The 22136-nt window shown below is 43.5% G+C and overlaps 1 protein-coding gene across 2 annotated transcripts in view; it reads left to right on the forward strand.

Annotated features, from left to right (window-relative positions):
• Positions 1–22136, forward strand: part of sdr16c5b (short chain dehydrogenase/reductase family 16C, member 5b) — a 73182-nt gene that overhangs the window by 34701 nt on the left and 16345 nt on the right. For both annotated transcript variants that reach the window (XM_084326875.1, XM_084326874.1), the window contains 2 exons: positions 4552–4696; positions 15526–15651. In XM_084326875.1, the coding sequence (XP_084183001.1) occupies positions 4552–4696; positions 15526–15651 (271 nt within the window). The remainder of the gene's footprint in view (positions 1–4551; positions 4697–15525; positions 15652–22136) is intronic.

Genomic DNA, 22136 nt, shown 5'->3' on the forward strand with positions numbered 1-22136 from the left:
CCGGTCACCTACCGGAGACTCAACAGGGCTAGTGGAGGAGGGTGCGCTTGATTCATGGCCGGTCACCTACCGGAGACTCAACAGGGCTAGTGGAGGAGGGTGCGCTTGATTCATGGCCGGTCACCTACCGGAGACTCAACAGGGCTAGTGGAGGAGGGTGCGCTTGATTCATGGCCGGTCACCTACCGGAGACTCAACAGGGCCTAGTGGAGGAGGGTGCGCTTGATTCATGGCCGGTCACCTACCGGAGACTCAACAGGGCTAGTGGAGGAGGGTGCGCTTGATTCATGGCCGGTCACCTACCGGAGACTCAACAGGGCTAGTGGAGGAGGGTGCGCTTGATTCATGGCCGGTCACCTACCGGAGACTCAACAGGGCCTAGTGGAGGAGGGTGCGCTTGATTCATGGCCGGTCACCTACCGGAGACTCAACAGGGCTAGTGGAGGAGGGTGCGCTTGATTCATGGCCAGTCACCTACCGGAGACTCAACAGGGCTAGTGGAGGAGGGTGCGCTTGGTTCTGTGTCGCACGGGTGCCTTTTTAGCCAAAGTAGTGACCAGCCATTGAGTGTGTTCGGTGGCTGGTGGCTCAGGAGGTAGAGTGGTCGTCTGGTAATCGGTAGGATCCCGGTTCGATTCCCGCTCCTCGCAGCATGTGTCGAAGTGTCCTTGAGCAAGACACTTAACCCCTAACTGCTCCTGATGAGCAGGTTGGCACCTGGCACGGCCGTCGGTGTGTGAATGTGTGCGTGAACAGGTGAATGTGAGGCACAAGTCGTAAAGTGCTTTGGATAAAAGCTGTTACGTATTTAAAGGCACCATTTACCACCATTTACATACACATTGATATCCTGGATACCAGCTAATATCTCTGGATCAGGTATTTATAGACATACAGTTAGTGATGCACCGATGTAAAGATTGTGGCCGATACCGATAACCGATATTAATATTGCTGTTCTGGCCGATACCGATATTTACCGATGTCGATATCTCTGTATAGAAAACACTTTTTTATGATAATCAAATAAAGAGCTATTTTCCAAAACACTTTTTATAATTTTTTTTTACTTTTGTAACTTGTTTTCAGAAATTACTGATATTTTTTAACTATTTAAGACCAAAACATGTATAAATAAAAAAATATTAAATATTTTTTATTTTTAATATTGGCCCCATCTTGATACCGATGTGTAAAAAAATTACCATATCAGCCGATATTATATCGGCGGCCGATATATCGTGCATCACTACATACAGTCATATATCGGTATGTGTAAATGGAATCTTGTGAACGTCACCATGGAAACGGAACTCGACACAAATCACAAAACCAAAACAGGATGAGGGTTTGGTATCTCTATATATCTATATATTTCAGTGATCATATTTAGGTTTCTTATAGTCACAATATCCAGTGATATTGGAATATTAATGTTCTATCATAGACGGAATACTCTTAATATCCAGTGATATTGGAATATTAATGTTATATCATAGACTGAATACTCTAGTATGCAGTGATATTGTCATTTATCCAGGTGCATCATTCCACGTGGGGGACATGGGATGTATGGAGGGGATACAAGCATGCAACTTGTAAACAACAACATTCATTTTGATTCATTAATCACTCGTTTTCTTGGGGGGGAAAGCATTAATTTGATTCCACACCTTTCTAAAAGCTCTGTGGATGTATTAAATTTTTTCTTTGACATTTGTCTGTATCTATAGCACCTTTAATGTTATACAGTATCCTAGACGGAATCCTCTAGTATCCTGAGTGATGTTGGAATATTAATGTTATATCCTAAGTGATGTTGGAATATTAATGTTATATCCTAGATGTAATCCTCTAGTATCCTGAGTGATGTTGGAATATTAATGTTATATCCTAAGTGATGTTGGAATATTAATGTTATATCCTAGACGGAATCCTCTAGTATCCAGAGTGATGTTGGAATATTAATGTTATATCCTAGACGGAATCCTCTAGTATCCAGAGTGATGTTGGAATATTAATGTTATATCCTAGACGGAATCCTCTAGTATCCAGAGTGATGTTGGAATATTAATGTTATATCCTAGACGGAATCCTCTAGTATCCAGAGTGATGTTGGAATATTAATGTTATATCCTAGACGGAATCCTCTAGTATCCAGAGTGATGTTGGAATATTAATGTTATATCCTAAGTGATGTTGGAATATTAATGTTATATCCTAGATGTAATCCTCTAGTATCCTGAGTGATGTTGGAATATTAATGTTATATCCTAAGTGATGTTGGAATATTAATGTTATATCCTAGACGGAATCCTCTAGTATCCAGAGTGATGTTGGAATATTAATGTTATATCCTAGACGGAATCCTCTAGTATCCAGAGTGATGTTGGAATATTAATGTTATATCCTAGACGGAATCCTCTAGTATCCAGAGTGATGTTGGAATATTAATGTTATATCCTAGACGGAATCCTCTAGTATCCAGAGTGATGTTGGAATATTAATGTTATATCCTAGACGTAATCCTCTAGTATCCTGAGTGATGTTGGAATATTAATGTTATATCCTAAGTGATGTTGGAATATTAATGTTATATCCTAGACGGAATGCTCTAGTATCCAGAGTGATGTTGGAATATTAATGTTATATCCTAGACGGAATCCTCTAGTATCCTGAGTGATGTTGGAATATTAATGTTATATCCTAAGTGATGTTGGAATATTAATGTTATATCCTAGACGGAATCCTCTAGTATCCAGAGTGATGTTGGAATATTAATGTTATATCCTAGACGGAATCCTCTAGTATCCAGAGTGATGTTGGAATATTAATGTTATATCCTAGACGGAATCCTCTAGTATCCAGAGTGATATTGGAATAAAGGTTGTGACCTTGACAGCAGGAGATTAATATGTAATGGAGCTACTATACGAGTGGAACGGCCTTTCACCTGCATTCAGCAGAGATTGGGTGAGTTTGGTTTATTGCCCTGGGTGTGTGTTTTGACCTGCTGCTGTAACGGGGGACTTCCAGGGGACTTCCAGGGGACGGAGTCAAAGATTATCTGGTGTTTCTTGACCAGAGGTCGGGCTACACTTTCACCTTTGTAGTCATGATGACGGGACAGGGTAATTTCTTTATGAGATATAGCCTATTTAATAGCATTTAAAGGAAAACTCTTAGCTTATTTGCCATCTACCCTGGAGTTAGACAAGAAGATACATACTTTTTTCTTCTCTGTGCGTGCATTAGGCTTAGGGAACAGCCGCTCCGTTAGCGTAGCTTAGCTTCATCACTGGAAGTGGGTCAGACTTGTACCCTGACATTCCCTACAGTGTCCTACAGTCACGAAATACACTCCAAATACAACTCCAAAACGTTCCTGTAAACATGTTGTGACCTGTGTATTTACCACGTGGAGAAATACAAAATAATTGAATTTGACAATTACATTTTCTAAGCAAATATACTCTGAACTATTTATTGCCGAACCACTCCTCTCGGGGCGCAGTCAGTGATTTCAACGTGACGTCGTGTTTGTTTACATTCTCATTTTATTCAAAGGATCCGAACCGATTGAAGTGTTTTACTTTACTTTACAACGTATGCCTCACATTCACACATTCACTCACACATTCATTCACCCATTCACTCACACATTCATTCACCCATTCACTCACACATTCACACATTCACTCACACATTCATTCACCCATTCACTCACCCATTCACTCACACATTCATTCACATTCACCCATTCACTCACACATTCATTCACCCATTCACTCACACATTCACTCACCCATTCACTCACCCATTCACTCACACATTCATTCACCCATTCACTCACACATTCATTCACCCGTTCACTCACACATTCACACACCGACGGCGAAGGCGACCATGCAAGGTGCCAACCTGCTCATCGGGAGCAGTTATTACAGGTTAAGTGTTTTGCCCAAGGACACTTCGACACGCTGTCCGGGAGGAGCCAGAATCAAACCAGGAACTGTCGGATTACCCGATGACCGCTCTACCTCCTGAGCCACTGTCGCCCCCCTGGCTGTTAAAAAATAAATAATAAATTATAAAGGGGCATTTCACATTTGAACCTCAATCCCATCATTCCGCATTGCGTCATCATGTCCCGGATGATGTCACCTGGCGGGAAAGCAGACCTCTAGTGAAAGGCAGAATATTATGTCCTCGGCGGTCTCTGGAGGACGTGGCCGAGCTCTCGAGACGGGTGCAGTGAGACTCAACGTAACTTCCTGTCTTGCTTCCCGTTTCCTGTGCGGTCAGACTACTGTGCCAGTAAGTTTGCGGCGGTGCAGTGAGACTAAACGTAACTTCCTGTCTTGCTTCCCGTTTCCTGTGCGGTCAGACTACTGTGCCAGTAAGTTTGCGGCGGTGCAGTGAGACTAAACATAACTTCCTGTCTTGCTTCCTGTTTCCTGTGCGGTCAGACTACTGTGCCAGTAAGTTTGCGGTGGTGCAGTGAGACTAAACGTAACTTCCTGTCTTGCTTCCTGTTTCCTGTGCGGTCAGACTACTGTGCCAGTAAGTTTGCGGCGGTGGGCTTCGCCGAGTCTGTGGGTCTGGAGATGGTGGCGACCGGGATGGACGGCATCAAGACCACCATCGTCTGCCCCTACTTCATCAACACCGGCATGTTCGACGGCGCCCAGACCAAGTAAGATGTGGAGACAAACATAATATTCAGAGGCATCTTTTATTTGATTGGGGTTTTATTTTGTATTTTGTATTGCATTTTATTTTTATTTTTTTTATAAAAATGTTGTTTTCTTCCGCTTGACGAACGGATAGAACATATTATGAAAATTCTATTTCAGGGTGGATTTTCCCTTAAAACGGCAGAACTGTGTATCATGATTTATGTTTGATATAATTTTATGATATAAAAAAGGAGAATATGATAACTGAAGATAAATGATAATAATGAATATAGTGCTCTAGTTACTTAGAGCAGGGGTTCCCAAACTTTTTCAGCTCGAGACCCAAAAGAGAAATTTGGTGTTTCCCCGGGACCTAAACTTACAAAAATACATCATGAATTGCCATAACATACATTTATAAACTACTGATAAAGAACACAACAAACCATGAATTTCAAATGTATATGAAATATATTTATTTAATTATAAAAGTACATCACATCAATAATCAGAGTGTAATGTTAAGTTGCTCACCACCTCATAACATGTACATACAATTTTGTAACACTTTTAAATGAACAAACATGTTCTACTCTCCTTTCTATTTCTCACCCCTTTTTCAACTCTCCATTTCTTACCCCCTCCCTCCATCCCTCAACCTTAAACCCCAATTTGTACTGACTTATTTAAAAATTCTACTGACCTGACATGCTAGAAGGGGTATAATATTTCATCTATGGCACAGTGAAATCTAATGAGAGGTATGTGGCTGGTTGAAGTTTTCAACCAGCAGATCTATTCTGGGCTTGGTTTTTGAAAGTGCTATTCTGAGGTCATGCTGAGCATTTAGTCTGTTTCTGTATTTGTTTTTCAGGTATGCTAGAGTAGAAAACCCAGATTCACATAAGTATGTGGTGCCAAACTGAATCAACACAGCTACAGCTTTTTTATAAAACAATTAATAAATAAATAAAAACGATTTATAATTAATTTTTATTGGCGACCCAATAAAAGCGGGTCCGCAACCCATTTTGGGTCGCGACCCTAAGTTTGGGAAACGCTGACTAGATGATTCTCTAAAAGCATTATCATTACGGTTGTCAGGAGAGAGCGGTGGTGTTTCTCTCATGGTGGCAGTCATGCGTTACGTTTCATTCTGACACTAAAGGCCTGGTTCTCACCCCGAGCTGGCGGTCCTGGAGATGAATGTGTGTTTGCTGACTTCATCTGTCTCGCCTGCTGACCACATTGTCAATAAGAGTCTGTTTATTGTGGCTTTATGACTCATAATGATTGGCTATTAGTTACTCAGGGTCGCTTCAAATGAACCAATCATATGATCCGCTTCGATGCAATTTCCTTGCACTCTCTCTCTCTGTCTCCCTCTCTGTCTGTATGTCTCTGTCTGTCTGTCTGTCTGTCTGTCTGTCTGTCTCTCTCTCTCTCTCTCTCTCTCTCTCTCTCTGCCTGTCTCTCTCCCTCTCTGTCTGTCTGTCTCTATCTGTCTGTCTCTCTCTCTCTCTGCCTGTCTCTCTCCCTCTCTGTCGGTCTGTCTCTCTCTCTCTGCCTGTCTCTCTGTCTGTCTGTCTTCCTTTCTGTCTGTCTCCCTCTCTGTCGGTCTGTATGTCTCTCTCTCTGTCTGTCTGTCGTCATCTCTGTCCGTCTTCCTCTCGGTCTGTCTCTCTCTCTCTGCCTGTCTCTCTGTGTCTGTCTGTCTCTCTCTGTCTCCCTCTCGGTCTGTCTGTCTCTCTCTCTCTGCCTGTCTGTCTTCCTCTCTGTCTGTCTCTCTCTCTGCCTGTCTCTCGGTCTGTCTGTTTGTCTTCCTCTCTGTCTCTCTCTCTCTCTCTCTCTCTGCCTGTCTCTCTGTCTGTCTGTCTGTCTCTCTCTGGCTGCTATCTATCTTTCTCCCTCTCTGTCTGTCTCTCTCTACCTGTCTCTATCTGTGTCTGTCCCCCCTCTCTCTCTCTCTCTCTCTCTGCCTGTCTCTCCCTGCCTGTCTCTCCCTGCCTCCCTCTCTCTCTCTCTCTCTCTCTCTCTCTCTCTCTCTCTCTCTCTCTCTCTCTCTCTCTCTCTCTCTCTCTCTGTCTGCTCCCCCCTTCCTCGCTACCTGTATCTCTTTTTCATGGGTCCAAGCAGCAAAGGAACCCTGCTGGAACCCTATTGTATGTGTTAGGATTATTATTCAGATTTATTATTATTCCTTTTCTCTGCTAAAAGTATCTGGGTAGTGTAGAGGTCGTCTAGGCCCTGGCCTACCACCTCAGAGACCCGGGTTCAGTTCCCGTCAGCGGTACCTCCGGCTTGGTCAGTCGTCCATACCAACACGATTGTCACTGTTCGCGGCTGGGAAGCAGGTGGTGATATGAGTCATGGTTGTTGCAACAGTGACTCCTACTGGTCGCTGCCGCACCCAACCCCAGACCGACAGTAGGGCAGCATGTGGTAGTCTACACCCTCCCCAGACCAACAGTAGGCAGCATGTGGTAGTCTACACCCTCCCCAGACCGACAGTAGGGCAGCATGTGGTAGTCTACACCCTCCCCAGACCGACAGTAGGCAGCATGTGGTAGTCTACACCCTCCCCAGACCGACAGTAGGGCAGCATGTGGTAGTCTACACCCTCACCAGACCCACAGTAGGCAGCATGTGGTAGTCTACACCCTCCCCAGACCTACAGTAGGGCAGCATGTGGTAGTCTACACCCTCCCCAGACCGACAGTAGGGCAGCATGTGGTAGTCTACACCCTCCCCAGACCGACAGTAGGCAGCATGTGGTAGTCTACACCCTCCCCAGACCAACAGTAGGCAGCATATGGTAGTCTACACCCTCCCCAGACCCACAGTAGGGCAGCATGTGGTAGTCTACACCCTCCCCAGACCGACAGTAGGCAGCATGTGGTAGTCTACACCCTCCCCAGACCGACAGTAGGGCAGCATGTGGTAGTCTACACCCTCCCCAGACCGACAGTAGGCAGCATGTGGTAGTCTACACCCTCCCCAGACCTACAGTAGGGCAGCATGTGGTAGTCTACACCCTCCCCAGACTGACAGTAGGGCAGCATGTGGTAGTCTACACCCTCCCCAGACCGACAGTAGGCAGCATGTGGTAGTCTACACCCTCCCCAGACCGACAGTAGGCAGCATGTGGTAGTCTACACCCTCCCCAGACCAACAGTAGGCAGCATGTGGTAGTCTACACCCTCCCCAGACCAACAGTAGGCAGCATGTGGTAGTCTACACCCTCCCCAGACCCACAGTAGGGCAGCATGTGGTAGTCTACACCCTCCCCAGACCGACAGTAGGCAGCATGTGGTAGTCTACACCCTCCCCAGACCGACAGTAGGGCAGCATGTGGTAGTCTACACCCTCCCCAGACCGACAGTAGGCAGCATGTGGTAGTCTACACCCTCCCTAGACTAACAGAGGAGGCATGTGGTAGTCTACACCCTCCCCAGGCCGACAGAAGAGGCATGTGGTGGTCTACACCCTCCCCAGACCGACAGAAGAGGCATGTGGTGGTCTACACCCTACCCGGACCAACAGTATGTATTATTCTTCTTAAAAAGTAAGAAGAATAAACCAACCATAGATCACCCACTACTCGCCTGTCGGCCAGATGGTGGCGCTGTAACAAAGGATCAAACTTAGCAGTCATTTGGACGGAGTTGTTAAAACTCGCTCCACTCAAATCAATAGTTATATTTCACTCTACTCAAATCAAATTTAAAGTGACTGGCTGGAAGAAATGTTGCCAGTCAGTCAGCCAAAACAAATTCCTGGACCAAGGTCGAACCAGGGAGCTGCTGGAGTCGAATGCCCTCTTGGAGATAAGAACAGGACATGGCGTTCCTTTACCCAGCACCACTACCCCACCCACCCAGGACATGGCTCGTGCAGGCGCCCCGACCGAACTGTAGGAGTCGCTGTTTACAACGACCAGGACCCACCCACCAGGGCTCCAGACTAACTTTTTTCACCACCGTCCCAGAACCGTCCCGAAATAGTGAATGTAACCGTCCCAAAAATCAAATGTTGTTTCTTTACTTTGGTTTTGTCGTCTATAGTTGTTATTGCCATAAGAAACACCATTCAGAGAAGGGGAGAATAAATTGATTTAGTCAAAAGGCTCCCAGGTGGAAAGATTTCACAAGAATAATTATGATTAAAAATAAATAAATATATATATATATATATATATATATATATATATATATATATATATATATAAAAAGTGTTTAACAAGGTGCTAGTATAGGGATATTTGGTCACGGTGCTGTTATAGTCAACCAATTGGAGCCATGTTGATTATTCCTTACATAGGAAAATATATTTACATGTATTTGTATTTTATTTCGTTTTAGTTTTTTTTGTTATTACAAATGTGTGTGTTTATGGTTGAAAATGTTAGAGATAAATAAAGATCAAATCAAATCTAACTGAATAAGTTATCCCTCTCCTAACAAGAAAGAAAAACGTAGTTTAGCTTTAAACTATATAATGTCATTGCGTCCAGAGATTCCACCTTTGATAACTAAAGTAATGACACTTGACTAGTAATGAAACATGTCCCTTAGATCGCGCTGTCCTCCTGGTCGATATTGATGATAACTGCTGCTAAAATAAAATAAAATAAGTCCTGAGTCGAGACTCCGTGCTGCTGTTCCCAACGAATCCCAATAGTATGCAACTGCAGAGCCGCAGAGCCAGGGGCGCTTTCAGGTCCGGTCACAGGCCCGCTCAACAGCGCCCCCCCCCCCACCCAACAGCTGAATTGCCAATGGCTGAATTTGAGTATTGCACAGTGCAATACTCCAATTCAGCCATTGGCAATTCAGCCGTTGTGTGGGGGGCGCTGTTGAGCGGGCCTGTGACCGGACCTGAAAGCGCCCCTGGCTCTGCGGCTCTGCAGCTGCATGCTATTTGCAAATCCAGCATGAGCCAGCTCCCGCTGCAGCTGTCGTTATCAGAACACTACACACATATCATAATGTTTACAGCAAACTGTAGTTGATCACCAGGTATGTTTTATTAACGTAGAATAATTCATATATATATGCGCGCACTGACAGTCGGCTAATTGACATTTCCGGTGAAAAAAATAAAAAATAAAATCCTCTCGTCCCGTTTGCGTCCCAAAAAAGATTTCTGTTCGTCCCAAATCAATATTTGATCGTCCCCGGGACGACGGGACATCGTTAGTCTCGAGCCCTGCCACCCACGCCGGCTTCCCACCCGCTAACACTGTCAATTGTGTTGTGGACGGTCGGCCAAGCCAGAGGCACCACAGCCGGATTCGATCCCACTGGCTCTGTGGTGGTAGACAGACGCTTAGTCCGCTGCGCTACCCGGCCGTCCGATGTACAACACTTTTAAGGCAAGGTGCAAATGAAGGAATGTAGTGCAAATCTTTTTAATAAATAGATAAATATAATGTAGTGTTAAAGTGAGTGTTAAGGTGAGTGTTTGTTTAAAGTGAGTGTGTGGATGTGTGTGCAATGAGTGTAGATGGATGGGTTGATGATGTTACATACTGTAGAGTTATTAAGCATCCTGATGGCCTGGGGATAGAAGCTCCTTCCGAGTCTCTCTGTACTTGCCATGAGACTCCGGTAGCCCTTGCCTGACCGCAGCAGTACAAAGAGGCAGTTGTTTGGGTGACTAGAGTATTTGGTTATTCTCTTAGCCTTGGCCCTGCAAAGCTTGGTATAAATGTCCTGGGCCCTCATTTATCAACAATTCTTAAAGTGTTCTATTTTCGTACTTAAGCACAGAATTTAGAATGTGTGTACGCACAGAAATATCGGGATTCATCAACCGTGCGTACACGGGTCCTACGCACACTCCGTATTGATGAATACCATTTGTTCTTACCGTCAATGCTCGTGCATGATTATCCATATATGGTGATGAAACACCCCCCATGTGATGTGAAATAATGGACTAACCCAGCGACCTCTGAGAAACTCCACGAGCAAGATTGTTCACGGAGGCGCTGTCAACCAAGAAGACACAACCCGTGTTATGGGATCAATAAAAGGCTGGCGGACTTGTACACGGTGATGTCAGATATCAACGGCTCCCTAAGACCATTGCTGCAATTCTGCCTGGACAGCTCAAAATACTAATAAAGACCGTTCGTTTGGCGTTGGTGTGTCATAACCATGCTGGAATATGAATGCTTTTATTCGTTTAGTTCGATTGGCTACCGGGTATAATATGATTTGTAGAGGCAGCCTATATGAATTACATATAATAGCAGCCATAGCCTACATTATGCAACAGTAACTTGCGCATATGTAGTAACACATGGCACAGCCCTGCGAACCCTGCACAGTAAACTAACTTGATCATTCATCTAGCTGTTGTATCTTTACGCTTATGAAAACATTAAATAATATGTATAGGCTATAGGCCGTCGCTTTGCATTAATAGCCTATATTCTCAAATGGCATTTAATGGCTATCCGACTCCTCGCTATCCTAGCGGACGGACCACTCCAGTATACCTTATATCATATCATATTCCTATGTCTCCCAGGAATCGTGGGGCTCTGGGGAATAAAGGTTGGGAACCCCTGCTATAGCCCATATGATCCTTTATAATGTTATAGGCTATTTCATTTACAGTTTACTCTATCAGCCTACCCAGCATGTAATACGTTCTTTATTAGAACTCAACTCGTTATTATTTTGCGCATAGATTGCAGAAATAAGGGCACGTTTTGATTTATATTTAAAAGGCTTTGACATTGTAAAACTAAATACCGTAAGTGGAATTCTGTAAGCAGAATACAAGTCATATCACCCACATGATATATGCTATGTATCCAGAGCATGTATGCTTTTCATTCATTTAAGACGCATTTATTGCAAGGGTTTTGTAATACACATCAACAAATAACCTCTGTTCTCGTTGCAATGCGTTTTTTATTCTTTCTTATACAGTAGGAAGGGGAACACTATATTGTGTGTGTTCATATGACTTGTATTCTGCGTACAGCTTCAAAATTCCACTTATTTCGTTTAACAATGGCAAAGCCTTTTAAATATAATCAAAACGTTCCCGTATTTCTGCAATCAATGCGAAAAGTTATAACTAGTTGAGTTAAGCGGAGCGCAGTCAGTGCACCCTGTATATTCCGATAACGCTATATATAAACCATGCTGCATTCATTCGGAAGGAAAGACTTATTATTCCAAATGCTATTTATAGGGTTTTGACAATAATTACACTACTGTTGCTATTTTACAATTAACTATAATGAATAACGGGGGTCATACAGAACACGTCAGTCAAACTAATGAACGAAAGCTTATTTCCGCGTTGAAACTATTGCATGAAACTGATGAGAGCATATGCCGTCCACTGCAGTATCCATATTCTACCGCTGGGCGCCAGGTACGCATGCCCTGAGCTGTGCGTAAATATACGCACAAAGTCAAGCACAAGTTCGAATTGATAAGTCCCACACTTTGCTTAAAAAATGACAGATCAGGAGTATGTAATGACATGTCAGGAGTATGTAATGACAGATAAGGAGTATGTAATGACAGATCAGGAGTATGTAATAATTACAGGTCAGGAGTATGTAATGACACAACAGGAGAGACGTAGCCTGGTCTTTCATCTTCAGAGGGGAAATTAGCGGTAGCTTTCATGAAAGGGCCATTGAACAAGGACCATTTTAAAGTCAAGCAATTCAGCCACTAGGGCCCTCAGTAAAACACACTCAAATCAAATGACTAATAAACACCAAATCAAAAAACAGCCATTAATAAAACATTACAACCGCGGCCATAGAAAATAAATTGATTAATGAATAAATAAAAGTGGGGTGGTGAAAGTATAACGCCCTTAAATGGTTATGGAGCCCTTGAGCAAGGCACACCTTTTATTGGTATAGGGGTAGTGCGCCCCTCTCTCTCTCCATCACTTCGCTCCATTTCATGCTCCATAACCTCCCCTCTTATCTACAGGCCATCAGTCTCTCCTTTCATCTCCGCTCTTCTCTCCTCGTTATCTTCAATCTAAAACAATCTCTGGTCAAACTGCCTAACAAACCCAGGTAATAAAACGCACGTCATCCTCTCCAACTCCGATACATTCCTACATTACTACATCTTTACTGCCTTTACTGCCGTCACCGCTTCATAGACTGCGCTGTGTGTGTGCGTGTGTGTGTGAAATTACGATAGTTAATATGGTGTGTGTAATGATATTTTTCAGCATAATTTCAGTCTGTTTGGGGCACATTACACGTCAGTCAAACTAATGAACGAAAGCTTATTTCCGCGTTGAAACTATTGCATGAAACTGATGAGAGCATATGCCGTCCACTGCAGTATCCATATTCTACCGCTGGGCGCCAGGTACGCATGTCCTGAGCTGTGCGTAAATATACGCACAAAGTCAAGCACAAGTTCAAATTGATAAGTCCCACACTTTGCTTAGAAATTATCGTACACACGGGTTACGGACATATCTGTGCGTACGCAACGTTGATAAATGAGGGCCCTGGAGAGTGGGAAGCCCACCTCCAATTGTGTGTTTGGCTGATTGGGCCACTCTCTGTAGTCTGCTGCGGTCGTGTGCGATGCTATTCCCAAACCAGGAGGTGATGTTACCTGTCAGGATGCTCTCTATTGTGCATGAGTAGAAGTTCTTAAGGATCTTCTGACTCATTTTGAACTTCCTTAGGCGCCTAAGGAAGTAGAGGCGCTGCCGTGCCTTCTTCATTACACGGTCTGTGTGTGTGGTCCATGTCAAGTCCTCGGATATGTGGACTCCGAGGTTCTTAAAACTGTTCAAATGTGACTAATAAATCTCTTGAATCTAATCATCTCTATCATAGACTAAACTAAATCTCTAATGTTTAATCATCTCTATCATAGACTAAACTAAATCTGTAATGTTTAATCATCTCTATCGTAGACTAAACTAAATCTGTAATGTTTAATCGTCTCTATCGTAGACTAAACAAAATCTGTAATGTTTAATCATCTCTATCATAGATGAAACTAAATCTGTAATGTGCCCCAAACAGACTGAAATTATGCTGAAAAATATCATTACACACACCATATTAACTATCGTAATTTCACACACACACACACGCGCACACGCACACACACACACACACACACACACACAGAGCAGTCTATGAAGCGGTGACGGCAGTAAAGGCAGTAAAGATGTAGTAATGTAGGAATGTATCGGAGTTGGAGAGGATGACGTGTGTTTTATTACCTGGGTTTGTTAGGCAGTTTGACCAGAGGTTGTTTTAGATTGAAGATAACGAGGAGAGAAGAGGGGAGATGAAAGGAGAGACTGATGGCCTGTAGATAAGAGGGGAGGTTATGGAGCATGAAATGGAGCGAAGTGATAGAGAGAGAGAGAGGGGCGCACTATCCCTATACCAATAAAAGGTGTGCCTTGCTCAAGGGCTCCTTAACCATTTAAGGGCGTTATACTTTCACCACCCCACTTTTATTTATTTATTTATTTATTCATTAATTTATTTATTTTCTATGGCCGCGGTTGTAATGTTTTATTAATGGCTGTTTTTTGATTTGGTGTTTATTAGTCATTTGTTGTGAGTGTTTTACTGAGGGCCCTAGTGGCTGAATTGCTTGACTTTAAAATGGTCCTTGTTCAATGGTCCTTTAATGAAAGCTACCGCTAATTTCCCCTCTGAAGATGAAAGACCAGGCTACGTCTCTCCTGTTGTGTCATTACATACTCCTGACCTGTCGTCACATACTCCTGACCTGTAATTATTACATACTCCTGACCTGTAATTATTACATACTCCTGACCTGTCATTACATACGCCTGACATGTAATTACATACTCCTGACATGTAATTATTACATACTCCTGACCTGTCATTACATACTCCTGACATGTAATTACATACTCCTGACATGTAATTATTACATACTCCTGACCTGTCGTTACATACTCCTGACCTGTCGTCACATACTCCTGACCTGTCATTACATACTCCTGACCTGTCATTACATACTCCTGACCTGTCGTTACATACTCCTGGCCTGTCGTTACATACTCCTGGCCTGTCGTTACATACTCCTGACATGTAATTATTACATACTCTTGATATGGTTCCTCATATCTGCCTTGATACATGATTTTTGACTCTTTTGAGATGATTGAAATACTTCTGATTGAAATCTAAAAATAAATGCTGCCTCTGAATAGTTCAAGATATAATAAGAATAGTGTAAGATCAGACAACTTATAAAACAGCTGGTTATTTGATAAGAGGTTGTTTCTGAATTGAGCCTCTAATGATCTTCCTCTATCTCTTTGCGCTACCTACCTCTCTCTCTCTCTCTCTCTCTCTCTCTCTCTCTCTCTCTCTCTCTCTGCGCTACCCCCTCTCTCTCTCTCTGCTACCCCCCCTCTCTCTTCCCCCCTCGCTCCCTCTCTCTCTCTCTGCTACCCCCCTCGCTCCATCTCTCTCTGCTACCCCCTCTCTCCCCCTCTTTCTCTCTCCCTCTCTCTGCTACCCCCCCCTCTCCCTCTTTCTCTCTCTCTCTGCTACCCCCCCATCTCTCTCTGCACTACCCCTCCTCTCTCTCTCTTTCTCTCTCTCTCTGCTACCCCCCCTCTCTATCTGCCCTCTCTCTCTCTCTCTCTCTCTCTCTCTCTCTCTCTCTCTCTCTCTCTCTCTCTCTCTCTCTCTCTCTCTCTCTCTGCTCCCCCTCTCTATCTCTCTCTCTCTGCCCTCTCTCTCTCTCTCTCTCTCTCTCTCTCTCTCTCTCTCTCTCTCTCTCTCTCTCTCTCTCTCTCTCTCTCTCTCTCTGCCCCCCCCCCCCTCTCTCAGATGGCCTAGACTGATGCCTATCCTGGATCCTGTGTATGTGTCTAAGAAGATCGTCACTGCTGTTCAGACTGACCAGGCGTACCTGTTCCTGCCGCGCATCATGTACATCATGACTGGGCTCAAGAAGTCAGTAGTCTGTCTGTCTGTCTGTCTGTCTGTCTGTCTGTCTGTCTGTCTGTCTGTCTGTCTGTACATCATCACTGGGCTCAAGAAGTCAGTATTCTGTCTGTCTGTCTGTCTGTCTGTCTGTCTGTCTGTCTGTCTGTCTGTCTGTCTGTACATCATCACTGGGCTCAAGAAGTCAGTATTCTGTCTGTCTGTCTGTCTGTCTGTCTGTCTGTCTGTCTGTCTGTCTGTCTGTCTGTCTGTCTGTCTGTCTGTCTGTCTGTCTGTCTGTCTGTACATCATCACTGGGCTCAAGAAGTCAGTATTCTGTCTGTCTGTGTGTCTGTCTGTCTGTCTGTGTGTCTGTCTGTCTGTCTGTCTGTCTGTCTGTCTGTCTGTCTGTCTGTCTGTACATCATCACTTGGCTCAAGAAGTCAGTATTCTGTCTGTCTGTCTGTCTGTCTGTCTGTACATCATGACTGGGCTCAAGAAGTCAGTATTCTGTCTGTCTGTCTGTCTGTACATCATCACTGGGCTCAATAAGTCAGTATTCTGTCTACTGTATCTATCTATCTGTCTGTCTGTTTGAGTACCTATCTGTATGTCTGTCTACTGTATCTGTATGTCTGTCTACTGTATCTATCTGTCTGTCTGTTTGACTACCTATTTGTCTGTCTACTGATCTGTCTGTCTACTGTGTCTGTCTGTCTGTCTGTCTGTCTGACTTCCTGACCGTTAATAACCACAACACCATCTTATGTTAACAATTATTCCTTCAATAACCACAACACCATATCTGGGTACCATTTGGCAATGTTCCCAAACGGCACAGACTCAAAAACAAGTTGTCCTCTCGGGTCTGAGTGGCGTTGCCAGGTTACGGTGCGGAGACATTGCTAGTTAACTGATGGGTGGGTATGGACTCTGACGGAGGGTCCAGTTGTCCTCGCCGACTCTTTAGAGTTCCCTATCCTCCCAACCCGTCCAGTGGGTCAGTGGGCAGAAGATGGGAGATTGAGCCATTGTTGCTCCAGGGAGGCAGAGCAGCAGAGTGTCCACAGAGCTGACGTGGATCAAGACTCTCAGAGTTCTAGAGTTGAGGGTCTCTAGTCCACTGAGCCGTCTGGAACTGGGAGGCCAAATAGAATGGTAGTGATGGTGGCGGTCCTAGCATGTTGTAGGTCCTAGCATGTTGTAGTTCTTAGCATGTTGTAGGTCCTAGCATGTTGTAGTTCTTAGCATGTTGTAGGTCCTAGCATGTTGTAGGTCCTAGCATGTTGTAGGTATGAGCATGTTGTAGGTCCTAGCATGTTGTAGGTCCTAGCATGTTGTAGGTCCTAGCATGTTGTAGGTCTTAGCATGTTGTTGGTCCTAGCATGTTGTAGGTCTTAGCATGTTGTATGTCTTAGCATGTTGTAGGCCCTAGCATGTTGTAGGTATGATCATGTTGTAGGTCCTAGCATGTTGTAGGTCTTAGCATGTTGTATGTCTTAGCATGTCAACATCAATCTTACGTTGATCTGACATTTCTTTCTACCGCGATTGAAGCTGTGTGTTTTATGTGTTGCTGTTTACCGTTGGGTGCAGGAGGGGAGGGGGAGGGGGGGGGAGCGCCACGCTCCAGGGCCCATTTCATGTATGCACGAGGAAGGATAATAATGATGATCTAGCGTTGATTTCAGGAAGATTCGATAATCAGGCGAAAAATTACAATGTGTTTATTGAATTACACAAATGCGCTGTTTTCGTGTCTTTTTCCTGGAATTACTCAGAAGCACCCAAACTATATTCATATTCAAAACGGTATAAAACGGAAATGTACGGATGAAAAAAAGAATCAGTTTTTTGCACGTTCACTGGAAGCAACTCACTGACAATCAACGGCGTTATTAGACCCATAGCTATAATATAAAATATAGGTTTAGCTCTACAAACAAGGTGCGTGTTTACATAGGGTTAATGGACGGCAAGGCCAGATGCACTTCCCGGAAGGGGCGTGGCACTCAATGTGTTAAGAGTCAGATAGTCCTAACAGTGTTTATTATTAAGTCAGATAGTCCGGACACTGTTTATTATTACGAGTCAGATAGTCCTAACAGTGTTTATTATTAACTCAATCAGCGCATGTTCCATCATGAATGCATGAAAGGGTGGGGGGGGTCGTTTTTTTATGCTTTGATTGTCACCAACGGAATACGTTATGGACTAGCCGTGTTACACACATACGCTCGGATCGCAATGAAGGCATGCTTTGATCAATGCAAGATTGATATCATATAGCCCTTACCTTGACTAGGATGTGCCCCAAAAAGAATATTCCAATTATCTGATCGAGTCCCAGTATTGGTGTTGATCGTGTCGCCAACATATTCCGCCATACATCATCCATCTGGAGCATTTGACGTTCCTAAAGCCGATCGGGAGAACCACTCCCCTTGCCCGACATGGAAAAGTCTGCCCGGACCAATATAATCGAAGCACAGCCCAAGACACAGAGTTTCAAAGGGTGCTCAATACCGCCGCCTGGTAGGATGCAACCGGTATTGCACTTTTGGGATCTCAGACTCACTCCCTATGATAACACCAGGCTCCCTGGATGGATAATTAATGGAAATATCGAATAAAAGAAAAAACGGCCAAAACCCGACTATACTCGGGTCTGACGCTGAACGTTCGGCGAGTTAACCCGACTATCATCGGGTCTGGCGCGGAATGAGTTAAGAGTCACATGGTCCAGTTATCAAGTTCACCAGCCATTAGTTCTCCAGCAATTGCAAATCCTGGCTAGTTCCTCATAGAGGGGGTGGGGGGGGGGGGGTTTCATCCTGGCTAGCTCCTCGCTGGCTAAAGGCTGCTGACGTTAGCATGGTGATAATTAACTGAGGACCAGACGACCACGCATCCTGTTCCTCACCTGCCTTTTAGACAACACTCTCAGGGTCAAACGAACACTGGAAGACCACGTGGCGAAACAGGGGATTATCCTTCAGCGTCGGCATGTCGGGGATGGCCCATTTGGCAGGCTGTGATGAGACGGCCGTCCATTAGGTAATGGCTGGTTGTGGTCTCGCTTAATGGGGGACGGGTCAGTGACTTGTTGTTGTCGATACACACATCAGCCTGTGGAACGGACTCATTTTCTACAGGGTCAAACAGGGCTAGTCGGGAGCTAATCAATATCTGGAACACGGCGTCACTAGAATGGTTTTCTTAGGGTGTAAATAAAGGATTGTGTGCAAAAGCCTGTGGGGCAGCATTCAGACCATATTGGGGCTGTCCCGAATGTCATTTTTTTTAATACAATCGAAGCTTCTATTGAAGCTTCGAATGTCTGTCGTCATATTTTATGACGTAATAATATTTAACGAAATCCTCAATTTGAATAAAGTGATTAATCTGATTAAATTAGTATATTTTTTTATTAAATCAACTTTCTTTAATGAATATAACTCGTCAGTTTCGTCAACATAAATAATCCAATAAGGGCACGGTTGGTACGAAAGTGATGGTGACGTCTTGATGGAGCGCCAAGCGGATGCAGATAGGCTACATCATTTATGATAAATGTTTTATTAACATTTTTATGAAGCCAAGATAGTGTTTTTACAGGAGTCACACCTACTAGCGAACGACACACCTAAAATACAACAGAGGTGGCCAGGACAGGTCTTCTCAACCTCATACTCTACCAATGCTAGAGGTGTAATGACACTAATACACAGGTCTATCCCATTCCAAATTGAAGAGGTGCTAAAGGATCCTAACGGTAGATTCTTGATTATACAAGGTCGCCTTCTCTCTGAACACCTCAATTTAATAAACTTATATGGACCAAATAATGATGACGTTAACTTTTATAATAATCTATTTCTAAAAATCTCAACACTACCAGGCAAATATATTATCGCTGGGGACTTTAACTGCACCCTCGACCCAAAGGATGATAGATCTTTCGGAGTGGATAACACCCACACAAGATGCAGGAAAACATTACACTATTTTATAAAAGAGCTGAACCTACTGGATATATGGAGGCACCACGAATCCGCTTCAAGGCCCTCGACCTAGCATACCGTGCGGCAAAGAGAACCGCTCCCGCCTACCTCCGGTCAATGGTCTCTAACTACACACCCTCAAGACCCCTACGCTCTGCATCTTCTGGCCGCCTCAGACCTACTCCTATCCAAGCTCCGGGAGGGTCATCAAAGAGAAGTCGCCTATTCTCAGTCCTTGCCCCACAATGGTGGAATGAACTACCCACCCCAGTTAGGACAGCCGAAACACCATTATCTGAATAATAATAAAAAAAAAAAAAAAAAAACTAACCTTGCACTTGTCCTAATAAACTAACCTACACTGTAGCACTCAACACTTTGATGAACATTGTTGCTCAGCTGATAGAGTTGTGCCCTTCCTGATGGCTTGTCGTACAGAACATGTAAGTCGCTTTGGATAAAAGCATCAGCTAAATGACTAAATGTAAATGTAAATCCATCAAAGAAAGAATTTTCCTGCTACTCGAGTACATACAAAGGTTACTCCAGAATAGACTACTTCCTGATATCAGCAGAACTACTATCTAACATTAGAGGATGTCAATACAACAGCATAGTCATATCAGACCATGCAGCTGTGTCTATGGTATGTGGAACCAAAGCTGATACACAAATCTCATAAATGGAGATTTCAAACAAAATGGATGAAAGATCCAAAGTTTTTAACTTTTTTGGGAGAACAAATTGATATATATTTAGAAATTAATACGACTCAAACGTCGGCCACAATTAGATGGGAAGCCTTCAAGGCATATATTATAGGTCAAATTATAAGCTACACAAGTAGAATGACAAGAGAAAGAATGAAAGAAATTAGAGATCTGGAATCCAAAATCAAAATGTTTGAGAATGAAAGGTTTCAGAAAGAACGGAACGACCATCTCATTTCAAAACAATTATTAATACTTGGAACTCAATACAATGAGATAACATACGATAAAGCTGCTGCAAATGTGATGAGGCTAAAACAGAATTATTACGACCAAGGAGAAAAACCTGGTAGACTCCTTGCATGGCGCATCAAACAACAGACTGAGAGAACAATCACTAACATAGAGGATGGAAATGGAAATAATATAATCGATCCATTAGAGATTAATACAGCATTTAAAACCTTTTATGAACTATATAGCTCAGAATATAACATTAGTGAAGATGCACAAACTAAATTTCTTGATAAACTTAACATCCCCAAAATTTCAGAAGAAAAAGAAAACCCTGGACGAACAATTAAACATAAGAGATATCATAGGCCATAAGTGCATTAAAATCTGGAAAAACAGCGGGACCAGACGGCATCTCAATTGACTTATATAAAACATTTTAAGATAAATTAGTGACCCCCCTTTTTGAAATGTACCTAGAATCCTTTGCTAATGGCTATTTACCCGCATCAATGAAAGAGGCCCTGATTATTCTGCTCCCAAAACCAGGCAAAACCAACACTAAATGCGAGAACCTCCGTCCTATAAGTTTGATAAACAACGACACCAAAATTCTTAGTAAAATCCTGGCCAAAAGAATAGAGGACGTGCTCCCAGAGATAGTGGGAGACGATCAAAATGGATTCATAAAAGGGAGACAGGGATTTCACAACTTCAGACGGGTCTTCAATATCCTCTACAACCAAAAAGGAGAGAGGGACACAGGTCTTCTCTCGCTCGATGCGGAGAAGGCCTTCGATAGGGTTGAATGGGCCTATCTTTTTGATGTTATTGATCGTTTTGGATTTGGAAATTACTTTTGTAACTGGATCAAATTACTACACCTAAACTCTGTAGCTGAGGTACTAACAAACGAAGTGACATCTAAACCCTTTAATATCACCAGGGGTTGCCCTCGAGGCTCGCCTTTATCACCGATTTTGTTCATTTTAGCTATCGAACCGCTAGCAATAGCAATCAGGGCTAACAGACAACTACATGGGATTGAAATCGGTAATAACGATCACAGAAAAGCCCCTTTTGCGGACGATGTCATTTTGTTCCTAAAAAACCTAGACACATCGATACCCGCACTGCTTGATATAATTGATCAGTTCGGTAGTATCTCTGGATATAAACTGAACGCCTCAAAATCATCACTTATGCTGCTTAATGACAATGAGAGACAAACCGCTGACCAACAAGAATTCCCTTTCAAGCTCTCGAACAGTTTCACCTATCTGGGCATCAAAATAATACCACAAATAGAAAATATAGCATCAATAAATTATGAACCTATGATAGACTCCGTATTCAAATCCATAGAGAGATGGATGTTCTTGCCCATCTCTGTGATAGGGAGGATAAACATACTAAAGATGTCCATACTACCAAAGTTCCTATATGTATTTCAAAACATCCCTTTGGCACCACCGGTAGGAATGTTCGGAAAGATTGCGTCTCTCATCTCAAAATGTATATGGCGTAAGAAGTGTCCTAGAGTCCGCCTATCTCTGTTGTACCTTCC

The sequence above is a fragment of the Notolepis coatsorum genome (assembly GCF_963971535.1).
Source record: "Notolepis coatsorum genome assembly, chromosome: 13".
NCBI classification, from domain to species: Eukaryota; Metazoa; Chordata; class Actinopteri; order Aulopiformes; family Paralepididae; genus Notolepis; species Notolepis coatsorum.